Here is a 22,099-nt window from a genome sequence, read left to right as displayed (position 1 = left end):
ACTAAACAATATTTATTCTTCTTACAAAATTAGATAAATTGGCAACACGAACAAAATAATTCTTGACCTACTTTAGGTAGTGAGCTAGCTAGAAATGACTTGACTGACTTGGACAACACTTTCCCCTAGCAAAAAAAATTAATATCTCGATTGCCGTTTGTCATACCAACTAGCACTCGGTCTAGCTAGATGTAGAACTAGTTTGTGATTCTAGAATTAGATTATCACTTTAAAAATACTTTGCGCAGGATGGAGGCAATGCTGTAACTAGCCCATAAAAAAATGCTGAGATGGACAATAGTAGTCAAAATGAATCTTATAGTTTGTTTTTGTTTGTGGGTGAGAGAGTATGTGTCTGTAAGGAAAAGTGTGTGAGAGAGAGAGTGTGTGAGAGTGTGTTTGTGTTACAAACTGTGGACAAGTTGGTGTGTTTTTGTAGTGTGTGGGTGTTTGCATGAACAAACATGTGAGAGACGGTGTTGGAGAGAGGAACATTGTATGTGGTGGGTTGTTTTAAGTGTACAGCGTACACGTGAAAGAGTGTCCATTGTATTCACTTTCATATTCACCACCCTTCTGTGTATAAATTCGGCCCACTGGAAAGTTCTGCAGGATCCGCCTTTGCTTAGCTTGCCACATGTGATATGTTTAATACTCTCTAAAAAAAAACAACATTTTGGACGAACTTTTTAAAAAAATGTGCCCATAAAAAAATCCACTTCCTTTTCCTGCTTAGTTGTTTGTTATCACGAACTTAATGGGAAGATTTGTACACTAGTATCCTACTATCTATAACAGTAAAGAAAAGAGATGTAGTGTTGTTTTTTTAAAGTTAGGCTATAGATCTATCTAGATCTGAATTATTGTCGAATAGTTTCGTTCTATTATATAGATCTAACCGTAATCTATCGAATCTAACCTTTTTTTTTTCGTTTCTATTAAATTCGTGCCACGAAGCTAACATCGCAATAGTATACTTAGTACTAGATCTATAATACTATCTAGATTAGATGTAGACCTAGTCAAGAGATATTATAGACTAGTCTAGAAGTAGAACAAGCATTGCCCTACTTGACTTGATGCATGCTTTAACACTAGACGTTTTAATTCAGTTCTACTCAGAAAGACACAAAGATAAAGGCACATTCCTCGTCCCATATGCTAGGACAAATTTGTACTAGTGCTCCTTCTTCCCTGGTGCTATTAGAACATGGAATGGGTTGCCTGAGCCATACAGGAAAACCAACGACTTGGCAAAATTTAAGTCATTGGTTAATATGCATGACTAAATGCATGACGCGTTGAACGTTATTATCTTTTTTAAAGTAACGTCTGTATTACATAAGATAAGATACTGTAACAATATCGAGTTAAACCAATCACAAAGCATTACTTTGAAATAAAATAAAGAATACCGGTAGATATGGCGCTGTGAAGCCCCGTCGAATGTGAAAACTACACGACACGGGAAACACTCGTCCGGCTTTTTTTGGCGGTACTCCGAGAAACGTACAATGTACAAGGGATCTAACACTTTTGTCTTTTGTCCATGATGCGGATACACAGAGTAACAGTTATCTTTTGGCTATAGGTTAGTAGGTATATTAGTGCCTGGGCCACGGGGAAGGGCTTGCTCTTTACGGGAGAAGAAGAAAAAAAAAGCTGAGGCTACGTCGTGATTTTTATTTGTTTCTGATCTTCCACCCGCACAAGAAATGGCTAAGAGTCGCGGCTTAGGTTCGATAGAGAACGGGTAAGCAATTGTCACAACAAAGTTTGTTATATATGTCAGTTGAAGACAGAATAGAATCAACGAAACGGCTGACCTTTCAACACATATGTTACAACTGTTGATAAGCATCTGGCTAGTCATGCAGGTAACGTTAGGTAAGAAATTGTTGACCTGGACCTAAACTTAGGCCCTGTGGAGCTAAACCTAAAGTCAGATTTTTTTTGTCCGTTCAGAAAGTGCAGCCGACCACTGCTTTACCATTTTAATATAACAAAAAAGGAAAAATAAAGGAGGGGGGTCCTCAATAGACTTACAAATGCGAAATTAAAACTTGTAAAAATAAGTCTCGTAAAATAGAAAAAAAACGTAAAATGTACAAGTACTCTTCTATGTCAAGGGCCTCCACAATTATGCTCCCTAGGGCCTTCACGTGCTTTAATTAAGCCTAGCCTAGACCGCTTCTAGACGTATTTTTAATAGTTTTTACATCTCAACCAACGACACCCTTCACTTTGCAGGTAAAATATACGTTTATAAGATAAGATAATATTAGCATGATAGCATTTATTGTGAACACAAGTACATCTTTGTTACTATAGGATCCAATAGACATTAGAAAGAAGCGCTTCTCAAACTGTGGATCTCGTCCTCCACGAGAAGTGCAACATGCTTACAATGGGGCGTGAAGGTGTATGTTTGTTTGTTTGTTTGTTTGAATGACACATAAAAAATTGTAATAATGAAACTATATTTGGGTATTTATCACATATAAACCACGATTAATTACCAATGTTTAAAAATTAAATTGAGGCTATGCTCAAGAGACAGCATTTCATGTACTTCTGAGTAGAACCCTTTGTACTGTTTTCAATATAGGTCTCTTCAAAAGATCGAATTTCACCGTTCTTTTTTTGTAGAAGACACACCAAGACGTTTTCGACAATGCGATAGAGTCTACCTGTCTTTCTTACATCACAACAGTCAAAGAAATGTAACAGGCTTTAGTTTTGTAGTTGTAGGATGGCTGTCTGGATTCGAGAAATCCTTCAGGAAATGTATGAATGTTTTGTAGAGGTGTATTACTTGCAAGTTCGATATAACAGACAAACACTATCGTATCAGCAAATGAAGAACTAAGTTCAGAGCTGTTGAATAGCTTCAACAATGTTTAATACGTAAAGGGCACAGTTGGACCTCTGTTAGTAATCGATGCTAATACCTCGCCAACACACTGATATTAACAACAACAAGCTGAACCCCACGATCCGTGACGTCAATAGGTGACGCATTCACGAAGTCCGTCAACTGTAGCGCGTCCATCGCTTTGCTAAGTGCCTAACAGGAATGTCTTCTGGTTCCTGGGGCTAGGATCTATGTCTAATAAAACTCATTTGGACCACACTCGTTCTGTAATCATAACTGGAGATGTATCTGGATATGCATGACTGGTCAATTCACATTTTAATAGTAGTATTCAGCTAATCAATTAAGTTTCGCTTTGTTTTAAAAAAATCATAGGTTTGACATCAGAAACGACTAATAAAGAATGCATAATTAACATAGATGACTTGCCACATTGGCCAAATGTCTTGGTAAGCACTCGTTGTTGTTGTAGTTTTTATTTTTGTTGTTGTCTTTGCAAATGGGCTAGAGACTGAGTTATCTATAGTTTCTATTTTTATTTTAAACATTAACTTGCTAAACAGTTATGGAATGCCCGGATACAGCTTAACTTGCGAGATTTAAATTCACAAAAAGAGAATTGCACTGTCTGTTGTTGTTTTTCTGACCGTTGAAGTCCATTGAGATAAATAAGAAAAGATCTGTGTTGTAGTATCATTTACCGAAACAGGCTTTCTGGTACGCACTCAAATCTTTCAAACATCCCCCTCCCCAAAAAAAAAATAATTAAAAAAACACATCTCCATAGTCAGGGAAATAGTAGGCCTGCATAAGCAGGATCTCACCGCCCCCCTCCCCCTTTTCCAGCAATCTTTAGAATATATATTTATTTCAGTAATATTGGGGGAGGGGCTCAATGTCTCTCTCATCTGTGACAGTAAACTCTCAGCTGCTCAACTGATAACTTGCCTTATTCTAATCAGGTTTCACCGTCGTTAGGGACAAAACAAAAAAAGAAACTATTCTGTAGAATTGTGTAGAACGAGAGGAAAGATATGAAAAGAATGTACGAACGAAAAAAAAAAAAGAAAAAGTGAAAGACATGGAAAGAGAGGGTTAGAGAGAGAGAGACGGAGAGAAAGAGAAATAACGTTCAGAAAAGACAAATTGCATGAGAGAGAGAGAAACAGAGAGAGACAGAGAGACAGGGACAGAGAGACAGAAAGAGAGACAGAGAGAGAGAGAGACATAGAGAGAGAAAGAGACAGAGAGAGAGAAAGAGACACAGAGAGAGACAGCGAGAGAGAGAGAGAAAGAGACAGAGCGAGAGACAAAGAGATAGAAAGAGACAGAGAAAGAGATAGAGATAGAGAGAGAAAAGAGAGAGAAACAGAGACAGACATAGAGAGACATAGAGAGAGAGACAGAGACAGAGAGAGAGAGACGGGGAGAAAGAGACAGAGAGAGAGAGAGACAGAGAGAGACAGAGAGAGAGAGAGAGACATAGTCCTGCTACACAATTTTAAACTGTTCTTTTCTTCCTCTCTCCCCCTAAGAAACACTGTGGATTACTTCAAAGTATTCACCACCACAACGATACAATTCTACTCTCCATTGCTGTTGAATCTTACGGTAAGGGCTACATTTGTCAACCCTAGTTACAAAGCTTACATCAACTCTGTCTGTCTGGTAAAAGGGTGTACAATTTATTTCTCACACACCCAATTTCAAGTTAAAATTTCGCACAATTATTTATTATACCTGACAAAACAAACAAAAAAATTAATCAATTAACTATTTACAATTATTCTAATTGGTTTCGAACAAGGGAATGAAATTGTACTTGACAGATGTGGTATTATAAGTTTAATTCGTCCCCTTTTAACTGTGTGTAGAGAATTAGGTTGTCGTTTTAAAGTTTCATACTAACAATAAAAACCTTTCATTTTCACAAGCACTTCCCTGGCACAGTGGTTAGTGTATTGGCTTGAGGAGGCTTGAACCCTGTAGTTGGAATTCAAGTCGTACAACTTTTTATAATACATTTAAAATGCGATCACGGTGACATTCGCAAAGATAACCCTTTCCTTCGACCCCCCCCCCCCCCTTTTTTTCCTTTTCCCAACTGGTCCAGGCAAGTGATAGGATCTTAGCGTATTGAGAAAGCTAAAAGTATGAAATTGCGCTAAACAAAAACAATTGGTAAAAATATTTCTAATCGCATATATTCATTATTGTTAGTCTAGAATAGATAGGCCAATATTATAAATTTAGTTACATGACTTATCCAAGCTAATTGATACAATTACACTTAACATAAGCTCTATTTTTTTAAAGTATTTTTTTATATTTTTGTTCATCCTGTAGTAGAATGGCCCGCATTACAGCTCTCTCCCACCCAACACAATATGTACTTCATGCAAGTTGTTTTACTCTCTTGAATAAGAAATTAAAATAATAATAAAACAGTAAAGGTGATAATTAATCCAATTGGTCTCATATTTACTTGGCCATCGAATAAAACGAAAGTAATTTGACAGAGACTTGTGTGACGCATGCCTCAATGCCGAGCTTTGTGACTTCTGCTTCAAGTGAGCTCATGTCTCGTTTTAGATCTAGGAATTAGTGATTTGTTTCGGAAATAGGGGACGTTTTGACAATGACGTGACTAGTAAAAACAAGGATCGGGTTTTAGGGGGGATAGCGGAATATCAGCCGATGTAAACAGAGTATTCTAAGGATGCCTTACAGATAGGAAGCTTGTTATGAACGTAGAGAGCTGACATTCGACTCTTCCCTTCGTTACATCTTGTTCGACATTCAGTATCAGCGTCGAGTAGAATGTATTGTTAGTTCGGCCTTTTCGCTGGTGTTATTGGATTTCGCTGAGTATTACCTCCCTTTATCTACATTAGACACCGCGGAAGCACCGAACAGCATCCTGTGTTTGAAGTGTGGTTACGTCTCGTTTCAGATCTAGACACCCTGTGTTTGAAGTGTGGTTACGTCTCGTTTCAGATCTAGGCACCCTGTGTTTAAAGTGTGGTTATGTCTCGTTTGAGATCTAGGCACCCTGTGTTTAAAGTGTGGTTACGTCTCGTTTGAGATCTAGGCACGCTGCGTTTGAAGAGTGGTTATGTCTCGTTTGAGATCTAGGCACCCTGTGTTTAAAGTGTGGTTACGTCTCGTTTGAGATCTAGGCACGCTGCGTTTGAAGAGTGGTTATGTCTCGTTTGAGATCTAGGCACCCTGTGTTTAAAGTGTGATTATGTCTCCTTTGAGATCTAGGCACCCTGTGTTTGAAATTTGGTTATGTCTCGTTTCAGAACTAGGCACCCTGTGTTTGAAGTGCGGTGACGACCGCATGCACGGCAGCTTCAACCTTAGCGCCGATTTCGAATCTGCACTTAATCTCGTTGCTGAGTCCATGAAGGTTAAAATGGTGGGCCCAGATCGAGAGTGTGTCAGAGGCTGGCTGAGGTTCCCGTGGCCCACGAAGGAACTTAAAATTCTCCTATGCACAAAAAGAGGTGGATCTTTAAAAAACAAAAATCCTAGTTTTACACTGTCAATTAAAATTCATAACAAAAGCTTTCGATGACCGTAGAATGCGAACAGGAATTTTATATTGGATATCACAAAATTGCTAGTAATATAATGCTAGAATATATGAAATATGAATATATGAAAGAAAACTAGTGACATAGAAGAGTTTCAGTAGAGTTTACGTTTCTGATTAACTTCCATGTTAAGACTTGAATACACCAAGGACGAAATATTGTCTGTTTTGAAGGAGCGTCTGTAACTTAAAAAGATAAGAAAAATGTTCTGGTCCTACAATTTCATTTCATGTTGGAATAAAAATGCATTGTGTAGGCCACACTTTCATAACCGGTTTTATCAGTAAAAGTAGAACTCAAATAATCCTCGGAGTATGCGTAAAATAAAGCAAAGCTATTATATCTATCTAAGCCGGCCTTACTAATAGGGAAACTAATCAGCCGCTTAGGGCCTCCGACTGGTGGGGCCTCGCAAGGACTAAAAAAAAAACTTTTTTTAAAAATTGCGAACCTTGGATCAACTCTCAAACGAAGCAGAACTCGTCTACTAGCCTAGCTTTTAGTCTCTACTATAATTCAAGATTCCATCTGGAACGATACGGGAATAGCGTTATATGAATTTATTTTATATGTTGATTCAGAACATACATTGCGTAATTTTGTTTTTCGGCCTTTTTATTTATTTTTATTTATTTCATTAGGTGCCCCCTAATTCACTTTGCCTAGGGCCACCAATTACCTAAGGCCGGCACTGTATCTATAACGCCCCAGACGGCATAATAAGTTGAGAACTTAACTTTTACAATCGCCTGCTTTCAGATCCGGTTCAATTCTTCGGAAAGAAAGGTCAATACTTGTGTCACTGTCTTCATGGGGGCTGCACGTGTCCGTCACGTGGGGGTGTCTGGTGCTCGATAAATTGGTTTGGACAAAACTGTCAATATAGTAAGTGATACTCTTTGATGCCGACGTAGTGAGCTTTAAGACATTTGAAATAAGAGAGAGAGAGAGAGAGAGTGCAAGAGAGACAGAATAAGAGACGTTAACGAAAAATAGTTTTTAATTTAGGCGCTTAAGAGAATGTAGTTAAACTATATAGACGGATATATGTATATACATTAACCAGAGAGAGGCAAGGAGAGGTGGAGAGAGAGGTGTGGGGGGGTACGTTCTAATTCAACGTAACAGATACTAGAATTCATAGGCAAAAAGCATTTTGAGGGAGCCTTTTTATTGGAAATGAAAAAAAAAACTAAAAAATAAGCTCATATTACGCGTAATTGTATCAATTAGTTTGGATCAGTCAGTAATTAAATGTGTAATATATCTAGACTGACAATAAAAAGCAAAAGCAGAATAAAAAATGAATAATTGGGAACGATCTTAATTCTCATGCTTCTCAAGCCAGCACGGTTACCACTCTGCTTGTGGAGAGCTTATGAACATGGAAGATTGTATAGTTGTCTATTGTTTCTATAGTCTCGACCTATTTTTCAGGCTTGTGTTCACTAAGGCTCAGACGACGACCTATAAATGAACTAATTCAGCTTATAACACCACTTCCGTTGGTTGCAATCTTTTTACCTTGTTCGAGATATGAAACATAATAATTAATTACCAATACTGATACAAGCTTTGTAAAAAAAATATTTTGAGAGAGCGTTATATTGGAAATGCCAAAGGGACGTTGTCCCGGAGAGAGAGAAAAAGTAAGATAAACCATTTAGTATTGAGAGATATGGCAGTTACTGTGCGATGCTTTCTCTTATGTGACCTTCTTTTTTTTTTAAATATAAAGTATCGTTATAAGCTTAAGCTAATGGACCTCTTTCACCAATCGTAAACAAAAGACATTCTCTTTCTCTTCTATACAAATTATGTAATACACACAGGCTATCACGCGACAGTTTTTTTTTCGTTGTTTTATCAATATTATCACGTGGCTAAATGTTGTTTGTTTACGATTGGTGAATGTGGTCCGTTGCTATGTAATTTTTTTGGTGCTTAATTTTTTATTGATTTGAATGACGAGTACTTCCTTGACCTCCTCAGGAGACATGTCTGCAATGAGCCTGTCTACTCACGAAGAACTCAGCGACAATGACGACAGCACGTGCGTCAGCCTCGAGCCTCCTAGCTTGTCTTACACGTTCCTGAATCCTATTCTGTTCACGTGGTTGAGAATTGTTCACTTTGAAGAACTGGACTCTCAGGGTAGGTTCCAGAATTGGTGGATTGGATTCGTTTCACTTTATAGATGAATAATGCATCATGGGAATTCATTACACCTTTTTTTCACGTCCAATAACATGGCCCACATTTTGGCTCTCCACTTGGCATGCTTTTTAGCTCTCTCTATCTCTCTTATTCTCTCTCTCTCTCTCTCTCTGTCTCTGTCTGTCTGTCTGTCTGTCTGTCTGTCTTACTCTCTTATTTACGATATTATTTTGATAAATTTATTTATAAAACTGATTAACTTAACTGCTTGGATTATTGATCGATTGATTTATATTTCGGAATTATTTCCCCTATTACTTTACACTCCTCCCTTAGATTTAAACCCGCTTAGCTTGGAACTGATGTATGACGATCAGATATTGCCGTGCAACAGGCGCAGGGTACTCAAGGTGGACAACTGGACAGAGGACATACTTTGTACTGGTCAGCGAGTCACAGACATTTTACTCACGTGGCCCTCGCCCAGACATGTTTGCACCGTATACATCAACGGTGGTAAGTGACTCTTTGGGATAAGTTTGGATTACAGGTGACTCTTTGGGATAACTTAGGATTACAAGTGACTCTTTGGGATAAGTTAGGATTACAGGTGACTCTTTGGGATAAGTTAGGATTGCAAGTGACTCTTTGGGATAAGTTAGGATTACAGGTGACTCTTTGGGATAAGTTAGGATTGCAAATGACTCTTTGGGATAAGTTAGGATTGCAAGTGACTCTTTTGGGATAAGTTAGGATTGCAAGTGACTCTTTGGGATAAGTTAGGATTGCAAGGATAAGGGGGTTATGTGTCGTAAGGGTAGGGGTGGGATTGGACTTGGAAAAGTTCTCTAGGTTTTGAGGTTTATCCCCTTCCGTCTTTCGAATGTTCCCGCACACCCCATTTGACAGAAGTGGCTTTTTAATCAAATTTTATGTTTAATTTAATTGGTTACCAGTGGACTTCTTTCTTGCTTGCTTAACGTTAGGTTGAAATCAAAGCAAAGCGGACTAGGTAATGCTGCTCAGTTAAATGTTAGTTACCCAGTACATGCTTGAGGACGACTCTCGTCAAAGTTGTTCACTTATCGACTGTTCACAAACCAGTGTTTGACGTGTTCACAAACCAGTGTTTGATGTGTTAACAAACCAGTGTTTGACGTGCCACTGTTGGAGCCTCAGCTGTAGAGGCGAAATGCCGTGTGTTTAGTCGAAGGGTATAATTCCGTGTGTCTGCTTGAGGATGGTAACCCCTCGTCTCTCCTAGGATATTAAACCGTGTGTCTGTTCAAAGGTGTTTACTAGTGTGTCTGTTGAAAGGTGTTTACTAGTCTGTCTGTTGAAAGGTGTTTACTAGTGTGTCTGTTGAAAGGTGTTTACTAGTGTGTCTGTTGAAAGGTGTTAACTAGTGTGTCTGTTGAAAGGTGTTAACTAGTCTGTCTGTTGAAAGGTGTTTACTAGTGTGTCTGTTGAAAGGTGTTAACTAGTGTGTCTGTTGAAAGGTGTTAACTAGTGTGTCTGTTGAAAGGTGTTAACTAGTGTGTCTGTTGAAAGGTGTTAACTAGTGTGTCTGTTGAAAAGTGTTTACTAGTGTGTCTGTTGAAAGGTGTTTACTAGTGTGTCTGATGTGTCTCCTTGTGCATGTTGGCGTATTTTAATTCCGTTAGTTTTTTTTTAACTGTGTAATTCCGTGAGCCTGTTGGCGTAGTGTAATCCCATGTGTCCATTAGAATGCTGCAACCCCGTGTGTCCGTTAGATTGGTTTTAAACCGTGTGTTCGTTGGATGGTAAGATCAGGTGCTTCCGTTAAATGGTCAAATCCCGTGTATCCGTTGGAGTGAGTTATCTCGTGCGTCATTTGCTGGTGTGTAATCAGAAAACGTACCTAAACCGTAAACGTCACCATAAAAATACGAGACGCTAAACTAAAGAAACAGAAAGAAATGTTATATTTGACACTCCCAAAGTCTCGATAAAGTTTTGAAAATCGATTCCATTCTATGTAATCGTAGTTTTTGTTTTACTTATTGTTCAATTTTTCTTCTGAATCGACCAACATCTACCCTATTTCTTCGCCTGACGTAACACCTTGGGAATTTTTAAGAGCTTCATTTAAAAAAAAAATCATAATTTATAGGTAAAAAAAAAATATTTTCCCCCATTTTTTCTTCAGCACTCGTGTGTGCGTGTGTTTTAATGTATAGAAACTATATATCGTAATTCTTGTTAAATAGCTTCTCATTTTGTTTTAATCTTTCAGATCGTAATGTGGCCTTGAAGCAATCAGTCGTCTTTAACGACAACACTGAAACGGAAGTGGTGGTGGATGGTATTTCTGATGTTTTGACTTCCTGTGTCCATAGCAGCTTCACAAACCCTATGTGGACATTGACCTTTGACCAATCAAAACTTGTGCACGAAGTTCTCGTTACTTTGTCAAAAGGTAAAAAAAAAATATTTAAAGTTCTTGGAAAACACAATCTAAAAAGTTCTGAGAAAACACAAAGTCTGAAAAGTTCCCAAACTCAACAAGCCTTATTCTGTCCTGTTTCTCTTTATGTTGACTACTATCGCAACAAAGGGTTTGTTAAAGGAATTCGAAGAATTAGTACTAAGGGCTCTTACTTAGACATTGTTTATTCCAAATGCCTCGATCTGGTGCAGTTTACAAAGGGATCGTACCAAGAGATTGTTCCAATAGCAAGTGCAGAACTGTCGTTAGGGTTAGCTATAGTTAAACTGATCCCGGGTTCGAATCTTGGCAAAGACTAGAAATCTAAATTTCCGGATCTTTAGTGCGCCTCTGAGTCCACCCAGACATTAGTAGGGCAAAAGTAAAGGTGGTTGGTCATTTTGCTGGCCACATGACACCCTCGTTAACCGTGGGCCACAGAAACAGATGACCTTCCTCTGACATCCTCAGCCCTATAGAGCTCAAGGTCTGAAAAGGGAACTTTACTTTCTTTTTTTTTTTTAGCTTTGTTAATTAATTTTCGAATATAGATCTATGGGGGGGGGGGTTGAAATACTTAACGATAAGTCAGTGGACGTCATTGGGTTTGTGTTATGGAATGTGTGTGTGCCTATGTGTGTGTGTGTTTATAGTGACGGTGGCAAGAGGTTAGCTATGTAGTGTGAATGATGCAAGATACGCGGCTTTGTCGTCTGTGGTCACAGGCAGGACAGACGACTCCAGAACGTTAGACTGAAAAGACTTGTTATTGTTGTGAGGTAGATTTAGATTAAAATACAATTTTATATTATTACTAAAGTCTAACACTTTGATTTCATTTTATCTCAAGTAAAATTTATCTATATAGCAATACAATTTCTATTTAATATTGTTTACAAAGAAGTTATTTAAAGTTATACAAGTTAATGTATAATACGTCTAGTTGTCTACCAGCAGTTTGGTGCTACGAGTCAACCACCGTAAACAACAGTCTGAAAATGTTTCTAATTTTTGTTATGAAAATGTTATGAATGATGCTATGAATAATTAATGAAAATGTCGTTCAAGATTTTCTTTCTTAAAAAAATGTTATTTAAAACGTTATAAGTGACGCTATTGAACCAGTCCATTAAAGGTATCATTACACATGTTATGAAAGATGTTATGGACTCTTGTCATTTAATTTCATTTCAATTGTTATACTTTTAAGATCTTATGAGATATTTTTTTAGATATTTTTTACAAGATGCTATTGAATATGTTCTAAAGATGTTTATTTTAATAAAAAGATATCTACAATGCTATTTTTAAAAAATACTGCAAATATTAAAACCTTAACTCCAGAGAATACTGAGGTAAACACGTTTTTCGCGAAGCTTATCGGAGTGGACAACAAAGTATTAAGTCAAGAAACTCTAAAAAAGACAGAGGAATCGCCACATGTTTTCAGCATGCTCTACACAAGGCCTTTTGAAGTCAAAACGATCATAATACTCACTACGGGCATATCGTCGCCCTTGACCTTGTGTGAGCTGGAGATTTTTGGTGGTAAGTATTTTCTTATTTGAACACTCCATTATATAAGCTGGCATTCTCTTCATGGGTGGCGGGCGGAAGGATAAGGTTGGACTGATATTTGGAAAACGGCTCTGAAGATGTGCGCAGAAATTTTTACAGTTTTATGTGCATCTTTGGAACAAAATAAACAGCTAACTAAATGTAAAATGTTTTCCATATTTCGGATGTTCCTTCAGAGTTGAAGATAATTTACTCCCTAGTCCAAACCTCCCTCAGGACTACGGGCTTATAACAACACCGTAGACCAGCGCGCATTACGGGTTGGGAAACAAAACACACAGGTAGCGTACAATGAAGAACAGAATCCCTTATAGTTAACAAGATAAAAAGGTTTAATGTAATAAAAGAGAAAAAAAGGGCTGGGGGAGGATAACAATGGTTTGGGAGTATAATCAGAAATCCTAAAGTAATCTATCATTGAGTATGGATAGACGAAATAATCAAATCATCCTATTGACTGCTGATAGTATAAATCTGAGTGCCCTCTTGTTTATAAACTTAGTTCTTATAACCCTGCGTTCGGTTGTAGTCCATTCAGAAGCTTATGATGGCTTATCCCTCTACCTTGGTGCTGTAGACTGTTCAAGTCCTTTATTGTGAGTATCAGCGTTGGGAGTTCTCTTAATGTGGCCAACGAGTTGAGAATGTTTTCTCAGCGGCGGATATCCTGGCAACCTTCTCTTCGCATCACTCCCATCATTGGTTATTTTATCTTGCCACCTTATTTAAATCCGCCTTCGGAGGGGAAAGGTATTAAGGCTTTTTTATCCCTGGCAAGAGTAGGCTGAGCATGTTTCACTAACGTGTAGCAGAGTGCTCATCAAACAGGCTTGGTAGACTAAGGCTTTGGCGTTGGTAGTCAGCAAAGGTATTGCCCAACTTTCTTGTATGCAGCCGTGACATATTTAGTTTTCGCCCTGTTGTTGTTGTCTTCATCGAGCAGTAAGTCGTTGGAGATGATGGAGCCAAGATAGCAGACATGGTCAACCATGAATAGTACTTGTGTAATGAAGAGCAAGCATAAAGCAAGGGTCCTGGGTTGCTAATGGCGGGAACACCAGAAATAGAAAGAAGGGTGCTACAGCGTCTGGTGGTTAAAGATGCGCGGGTACGTTGCCCTGCCTCATCGTGGCGCCCGCGTGGAAACGGCCATTTGAGGAATTGGCTAGGCTAAATGGGTAGCAACACAGGACTCCCGTGGGGATGCCCACGGGTAGACGAGAGTCCACTCATTGCACGGGCGGGGTTGTAACAAAGTCCCCACAAACATGTCACCAATCCATGCGCTGTTACTCAAAGGGACCGTTACATAAATGGCGGATCCCGCACAGTTAGCTTGGTACATTGAAGGAAAATGGCAGAAGTCCCCGGTGCATTCTCGGCCTTCGGCCGTGTCTCTAGTCCACGTGTCGGGGGCCGAACGCATCGGTCAACAGCAATGCCTTACATAGGCATTGTCTAGGGTCTCTCCCAAACAGAACTGTGTGTTCACACACAGGTTTTTTTTTTTTTTTACTGTTTGGCGTCCAAACAGGTTTTTTTTCAAACTTAGAGCTCGAAGAGCCTTCGGCTAAGCTCTTAGACATCAACAAGGTTAAAGATGCTCAACCTGTGGCTCCAGCTGTGTATGGTCTCTTTAGTGGCATAAGAAGTTACAAAGTAAACAGAAATATCTCTGGAGACGTAAAGTGCTATAGAATGTTTACAATCATAAAAATGGCAATCAGTATAATCGTTTGAGTTTACTTTAGTTATACAGGGTGGGAAGCATCAAAACAGACTAAAATATATTTAAAAAACAAATTGAACTATCGTAGGTTTTTTTTGTTAAGTATGTCTATTTTTTATAATTTCACTCATGCTGTAACTGTCAATATTGTTACACGAGAAGGAGGGGTACTTAAAGTGAACTACACAATATTTAAAAAAAAATAAATTCTAGTATGAAATCCTTCCGTGGTGTTTCACAGACTGTGCGCCTCCATACTTTGGCATTGACTGCGACATGGTCTGCTCTGAGAGCTGTCTACACCAGAGATGTAATCTGGAGGGCAAGTGTCTGGCCTGCCAAGGATCTAAAGCGGGAGATCTGTGTCTAGGTACGTCTAGGTCGATATGGCATTCTTTACCAAAATGTCAACTTTACAGCAAGCAAAAATGTTTCTTAATACCCAGGCTTCTGATCCGTACTGGATGGACGGGAATCCAATAGTGTCGGTAGAGGAGGTGCTCGAGTGGTGTGCAGTGTACCTGATGAGACTTGACAGGGGTTTGATACCAACATTTTATACTTTTTTAAAATAAGGAAAAGTATTTTTAAAAAAGTTACAAAAACATGATCGGTCCTTTTTTATTACAAAGTTAATATCAACTCACTCTGTCTGGTAGAAAGTGTGTACACGTTATTTCTCCCACACCCATTCTCGGATCAAGTTGAAACTTCACACTATCATTGAATGGTATAGAGAAGATGGCATAGAGAAGATATGAATCAATAAAAAAAGTAACTAATTATTGATATAGTTCTTGCCCTAATCTGAATTATTTTTATTTTTTTAAAAAGGATTTTTTTTTATTTTGCTTGTTCAGAGTTGTGTAGCAATCATTAAATGTAGATAATTAGTACTTAGTGTTATGTACCAACAAAAAGAATGTACCAACTAAAGATGTTACAGGGAAATGTCAGGTAGCCATTAGAATTGGTAGGAATCATGGGAATCTGAAAATCATAAATACAAAAGCCCAGTTTTCACAAGGATTTGAACCCGAACCCAAGCGCTCTACCACTCAGCCACCATGTCTACACGACACGATTAAAAATAAATACAAATATAGTATTGTTACGTTTTGTTATGTGAAGAGACTCTATTAATAATACAACAACACAAAACGTGAACATCATAGATTATAATTAATTTAATCTTCATGAATATTGAAAACACTATATTGTTTCTATTCCTCCATTTTGGTTCTTCCTTTTTAACACGCATTCGCACCGTTCCACATTTACACTAACATGCGCACGTAACAAGTATATTACATATAAAAAATAATGATTTAATATTTATATGTAAACATTTTTTTCTTAAAATAAAAAAAAAATATTTTAATAAAAATATATTTTTTTTGTAGAATAACTTTCTTTCTTCTACGATGTTATATACAATGTCATAGATATAAATATATTGTTAAGCTCACAATCTTTTAGATACTTTGTAACTACGAACTCTTGTATTGTCTGTCTTAGAGGTACGGCAAAAGCACGGTGCATCCTTCAACTTCTGCCACTGTTTACACTGTGACCATGACATGAGCTGCAAGAAGGGTTCTCACTGTGTCCGAGGTTGGTTTGGAGACTACTGTGAGTACAGTAAGTTTTAATGTTAGTTTAGGACGCTTGCACACTACACGGTTTTGACCGTACGATTGACAAAAAAACAAAAAAAAAAAACGGGATGAGTTTCGCCCGTGTTGTTGAAGCAAGGCCAATCGTCACAGAAGATCTGAACACAGAGCTGCAACGTCGCAACCTGTGGGCAGTGGAGACCAAATTGCTCGTTGCCACGTTACAGGTCTGTACGAATGGTCTCTGTTGAAGCTTTCACTTTGGACGGGACTATAGCGTTTTGTATCAAGTTATTTCTTCCATACTTATCATTGTCGGATCAAGTTGGGACTTTACACAATTATTTACTTTACCTAACAAAACATTAATATTTTTAAAAAATTAATTAATTAATGAATTACTAGTTATCTCCACTAATCGAATGATTGTTTTATCTGGGCTAGATTTTAAATTTCTCCTTTCCTTAACTCTGCCCTAAAAATGATCACAACTTTTCATCTGTTGCATTACATATTTTAATAAGTTTTCTTTTTTTTTATCTTCTGCGTATATTAATTTGTCAACCAGTTTTAAGATGAATTAAAATTGTTTAAAGCAGAAAAAAAAAGTATGATAAACATTAATCACCAGAACTGCACTAAAGGCCGAAGGATACACATTTGAGTCCAAAAGAAAACCCGCTGCCGAGGACCAACGAAGACGGCCAAAAGAAAACCCATATCGACCACCGGTGGACAATGGTCATGCCTGCGCTAGATATAGCAAAATCTGTAGGCCACAGCTGGGGAAACACCGCATTCTTCGTTAATCTTTGGAATCGATGACAAGCCTTATTATTATTGTTATTATAAAAATGATAATTTAAATCTTTCCTAGATTTTCCTAGATCAATCAGAAACAATTATCATCGGCTGCAGGTGTCCACCAATGCAAACCTGTATGAGGCTGTAGATACCACTCAAGAAAAACAAAACAAAACAAACAAACGCAAGCCCATATAAAGAGGTGTATGCAAAAAATAAAAAAAAACATTAATCAAAACAAAACTTTGAAACTGCTTGGACCCTTGGGACCGCTTACACATGGTTAATTCAGATCGGTTTCTTAAAGTAACTGTAACTGTCATCCCTTGATTGCCTCTATTTTTCAGAAGATCTCGCCGTCAACGCAAGTTCCATCCACGAAGAGCTATCAGACAACAGTGACATGACGTGCGTCAGACCTGTGAAAAATTTTGTCACTGTGACCTTTGAAGAACTTATGCAAATCAACTGGGTTAGGGCCACATTTACCGAACCAGGTATCTAGTGTTTTGGTTCTGTGCTAATCGCTAAGCCTAGTTAATGTAGCCCATACCACTCGTATATTTGCAATATTAGTGTCTGTTGACAAAATAACTCCCTAACGACTACTCTACTGGTAGATTTGTAGTATAGGTGTCTGGTGACACAAAAATAACTACCAATCGACTATACTACTGGTAGATTTGTAGTATAGGTGTCTGGTGACACAAAAGTAACTACCAATCGAATATACTACTGGTAGATTTGTAGTATAGGTGTCTGGTGACACAAAAGTAACTACCAATCGACTATACTACTGGTAGACTTGCAGTATAGGTGTCTGGTGACACAAAAGTAACTACCAATCGACTATACTACTGGTAGATTTGTAGTATAGGTGTCTGGTGACACAAAAGTAACTACCAATCGACTATACTACTGGTAGATTTGTAGTATAGGTGTCTGGTGACAAAGTAACTACCAATCGACAAAACTACTGGTAGATTTGCAGTATAGGTGTCTGGTGACACAAAAGTAACTACCAATCGACTATACTACTGGTAGATTTGCAATATGGGTGTCTGTTGACAAAATAACTCCCTAACGACTACCCTACTGGTAGATTTGCTGTATGGGTGTATGTTGTTGATAACTACCAATCGACAACTCTACTGAGAGATGAATCGTCATCTAAATGTTATGGGTACAAAAATGTATTAATAAAATAGAGTAGTGCAACCCTTTTGTTTTGTCCCTGGAGGGGGCGGGGCATGTATATTTAAGACATGCACGTGACATGGCGTCTTCACGCAACAACAAAGAAAAACTATAAGTGTTCCAGTATATTGGAAGTGACATTCTAAAACTCTTGACTTGGGGATGATAACAATGACATGGAACTGTGAACAAACGACATGGAACTGTGAACAATGACATGGAACTGTGAACGAACGACATGGAACTGTGAACAATGACATGGAACTGTGAACAAACTACATGGAAGTGTAAACAAACGACATGGAACTGTGAACAAACGACATGGAACTGTGAACAATGACATGGAACTGTGAACAAACGACATTGAACTGTGAACAATGACATGGAACTGTGAACAATGACATGGAACTGTGAACAAACGACATTGAACTGTGAACAATGACATGGAACTGTGAACAATGACATGGAACTGTGAACAAACTTAATGGAACTGTAAACAAACGACATGGAACTGTGAACAAACGACATGGAACTGTGAACAATGACATGGAACTGTGAACAAACGACATGGACCTGTGAACAAACGACATAGAACTGTGAGCAATGACATGGAACTGTGAACAATGACATGGAACTGTGAACAAACGACATGTAACTGTGAACAAACGACATGGAACTGTGAACAATGACATGGAACTTTGAACAATGACATGAAACTGTGAACAAACTACATGGAACTGTGAACAATGACATGGAACTGTGAACAAATGACATGGAACTGTGAACAAACGACATGGAACTGTGAACAAACGATATGGAACTGTGAACAAATGACATGAAACTGTGAACAAACGATATGGAGCTATGAACAATGACATGAAACTGTGAACAAACGATATGGAACTGTGAACAATGACATGGAACTGTGAACAATGACATGGAACTGTGAACAATGACATAGAACAGTGAACAATGACATAGAACAGTAAACGATAACCTGGAACTGTGAACAATGACATAGAACAGTGAACGATAACGTGGAACTGTGAACAATGACATAGAACAGTGGACGATAACGTGGAACTGTGAACAATGACATAGAACAGTAAACAATAACGTGGAACTGTGAACAATGACATAGAACAGTAAACGATAACCTGGAACTGTGAACAATGACATAGAACAGTAAACGATAACGTGGAACTTTGAACAATGACATAGAACAGTAAACGATAACGTGGAACTTTGAACAATGACATAGAACAGTAAACAATAACGTGGAACTTTGAACAATGACATGGAACTGTGAACGACGACGTAGAGCTGATGAGTAAACTCCAGTAAACTCTCTGCAAGCTCTGGTCTGACAGTGGCTCATCGCCATATCTAATCTTGTTAATCTACAGCTGAAGGGTTGGAGATGGCGCTTTACTCTAAAAACCCTGTGATTGATGAGCCGCTGTGGTGCAAGAGGATGCGGGTGCTGAATAAGATGGACGCCACTAACCTTCACATCTACGACATCAATTGCGGCGCTCGGATTTTCATGAAAGTCCTGCAACTCGCTTGGAAGAGTAATGCATCCATCTGTTCCTTTCATGTCTATGGAGGTAGGTGTGTCACTCAGATGGAGATGTTTAGTTGGAGCTTAGCAGCTCGTTCATATATAGGTTATCAGTCTGTTTATTCAGTTCTTCTTCAGGAGTGCGATGGCTGAGGGGTAAGGCGCTTGGCCTCCGAACCGGGGGTCCCGGGTTCGAATCCTGGGATTTTTAATTTCGGGATCTTTGGCAGCCTCTGAGTCCAACCAGCTCTAATGAGTACCTGACACCCTCGTTAACCGTAGGCGACAGAGGCAGATGACATTTGTATCATCTGCACTATACAGTTTAGAGATTGTGGAAATTCGTCTTAAACGTATACAGTTTTAATTTTACATGGAATTTAATGTTACTCTTACAGAGTTTCCAATGTTTCTAGGAAGAAATTAATCTTTGAATCAAAATTAGTATATAAAGATCTTAATGTAAACACATCTGTTATGTAGAGATGTTGCGTTGTTAGGTAAAATTGTTGCAAAACTACGTCAAGATATTACATTGTTAGGTAGAGATGTTGCGTTGTTAGGTAGAATTGTTGCAAAACTACGTTCTTCAGGGAAAAGCCAGAACAAACGGCTTATGTTAAGACTTGAGGTCCAAGAACGTACGGGAATGGGAACGTGGGAATCGGGAGACTAAAAAACGGACTCGCAACCGACTCAAGAGCGTCGTGACATAAAAGATTCAGATGACTTCACTGGACTGTGAGGAGGCTGGGAGACTTAAGGATCTGTTGATGTCACAGGTTTCGGACGTTTTCTCAGATCTGAAAATGTTCTTAACTAACCAAGAGCTTCATGCGGCGCGGTGTCTGACTTTTAAAGGGCTAGGCTTTCGAACCGGGTTGCCCCTGAGTCCACCCAGCTCTAATGGGTACATGAAGGTCATTAGGGAAAAGTAATGGCGGTTGGTCGTTGTGCTGGCCACATGACACCCTGGTTAACCTTAGGCCACAGAAGCAGATCATCTCGCTTATAGACCACAAGGTCTAAAAAAAAAGGTAAATTTACTTTTTTTTACCAGGGATCTTCCATAAGGACGGGGGGGGGGGGGTGTGGGGGGGGGGGGTCATCGGGCAGGGTCGAACTCGAGACCATTGATATAAATGTCGAGATGCATACCGAGCTACCAATAAGCTATTGGGAAATACGTGGGTTTATCAATCTCTATTTCTAAACTGTACATCAAATACAAGGTTTCTTCTGTGATTCGTTTCAAACTTAAGATGTAAAGAAATAGTGCTGGACCTTAAGAAAGTTGTTTGTTTTTTTTTCAGGCAGGAATATGGCGGCTCTAGGTCAGGTATGGTTGACCAATCCCGGTGGCGATACGAATGTGACAGCCAGGCAAGTGATTGACGGACTCATCGATGAGGACAGGTGTGTGGGTCTCAGTGGGGATGAGTCAAAGTTTTTGACCCTGTCCTTCTCTGCCCCAGTACAGCTCTTCCAATTGAACCTCTACCTAGCATCTTACAGCCATGGTCTGACGACGGGTGAGTATTAGGACACCAACCTGACTTTTAATGACTACCAGCCGCCTCCGTAAGGGTACTCTTTACAGTTAACTATGATGTAAATATTGTTTTTCTTATATATATATCTAATAGCTTCTTCAGTTGTGAATTATCTCATAGAAATGACATGAATGTCTTGGCATTAAACTATAAATGATGCTGTTTAGTTCAAGTAAAAATCGTGAAAACCACACAGTATAACTTAATTGTATGAATAGATTTATAATAGTATTTTACATGAAATTTGAAACATACTTCTCTAAGGACCTCAATATACGCTTGTCTCCCTTTACATAGATTTCTAAATAGAATCATCTCGAACAGAAAAAAAAAAAACAAGAACTTTTCATTTCTAATTAAATCCCTTTCAATTCTCCAATCTACAGTTTGGGTCAGGATTTTCTGATTTTACCATCACAAAAGAGATACAAGACACTGATAGAGACAAACCGGCACAAACACTCTTTTGTTCCCCTGGCAATCAAATCATTTTAAATAGAAACAATCTGATATAAACTTTTCACATGTAAATTTTGAGTGAGTCTGGGGTGAATGTACATTTTGGTTTTTTATAGTTACAATGTTTTGTTTGGTGTAATGCACCAATTGTAAGACCATTTTCCTTACGGATAATAAAGATTATTATTATTATTATTATTATTAAAACCAATGTGTAATTAAACTTCCTGTGTACACATCTCTTGAGACATTGACGCGTTCATTACGTGTTGCTCACTAATATATATATATATAATATTGCTATAACTTAGCCAAATAACCTCAACGAAAGGATTATAAAATAACAAAATAGAATGTTTAATAACCAAATAGGGAACTAGATCTAGAATCACAGCACAAGCGTCGTTTTCATCTCTAATCATCGGCCATCTTGACTTCTTCTCTTATTTCATGTCTCTGTCCTGTGTCTCATGGTGCGCAGTCTCACACCTAATGACAGCGTGCATTGTAGAGTCATAA

General features: G+C 38.4%; 1 protein-coding gene across 5 annotated transcripts in view; it reads left to right on the top strand.

Moving 5' to 3' along the window:
• The first annotated feature begins 686 nt into the window (after window positions 1–686).
• Window positions 687–22,099, top strand: part of LOC106071913 (uncharacterized) — a 28,546-nt gene continuing 7,133 nt past the window's right edge. The window contains exons 1-15 of one of the 5 annotated variants that reach the window (XM_056014547.1): window positions 687–797; window positions 1,793–1,877; window positions 3,251–3,324; window positions 4,411–4,486; window positions 6,181–6,384; window positions 7,234–7,359; window positions 8,467–8,628; window positions 8,968–9,147; window positions 10,889–11,071; window positions 12,425–12,628; window positions 14,629–14,757; window positions 15,906–16,028; window positions 17,155–17,304; window positions 19,411–19,614; window positions 20,882–21,100. In XM_056014547.1, coding sequence (XP_055870522.1) covers window positions 6,219–6,384; window positions 7,234–7,359; window positions 8,467–8,628; window positions 8,968–9,147; window positions 10,889–11,071; window positions 12,425–12,628; window positions 14,629–14,757; window positions 15,906–16,028; window positions 17,155–17,304; window positions 19,411–19,614; window positions 20,882–21,100 — 1,846 coding nt within the window. In that variant the 5' untranslated portion in view covers window positions 687–797; window positions 1,793–1,877; window positions 3,251–3,324; window positions 4,411–4,486; window positions 6,181–6,218. Of the gene's footprint in view, window positions 813–1,792; window positions 1,888–3,250; window positions 3,325–4,410; window positions 4,487–6,180; window positions 6,385–7,233; window positions 7,360–8,466; window positions 8,629–8,967; window positions 9,148–10,888; window positions 11,072–12,424; window positions 12,629–14,628; window positions 14,758–15,905; window positions 16,029–17,154; window positions 17,305–19,410; window positions 19,615–20,881; window positions 21,101–22,099 lie in introns of all 5 variants that reach the window. The other 4 variants (XM_056014545.1, XM_056014542.1, XM_056014546.1 and 1 more) reach the window with 4 other exon arrangements.

This window comes from Biomphalaria glabrata, chromosome 16, assembly GCF_947242115.1.
Source record: "Biomphalaria glabrata chromosome 16, xgBioGlab47.1, whole genome shotgun sequence".
Classification (NCBI taxonomy): domain Eukaryota; kingdom Metazoa; phylum Mollusca; class Gastropoda; family Planorbidae; genus Biomphalaria; species Biomphalaria glabrata.
Note: the sequence above shows the minus strand (reverse complement) of the source record. Positions and strands in the feature narration are given on the sequence as shown.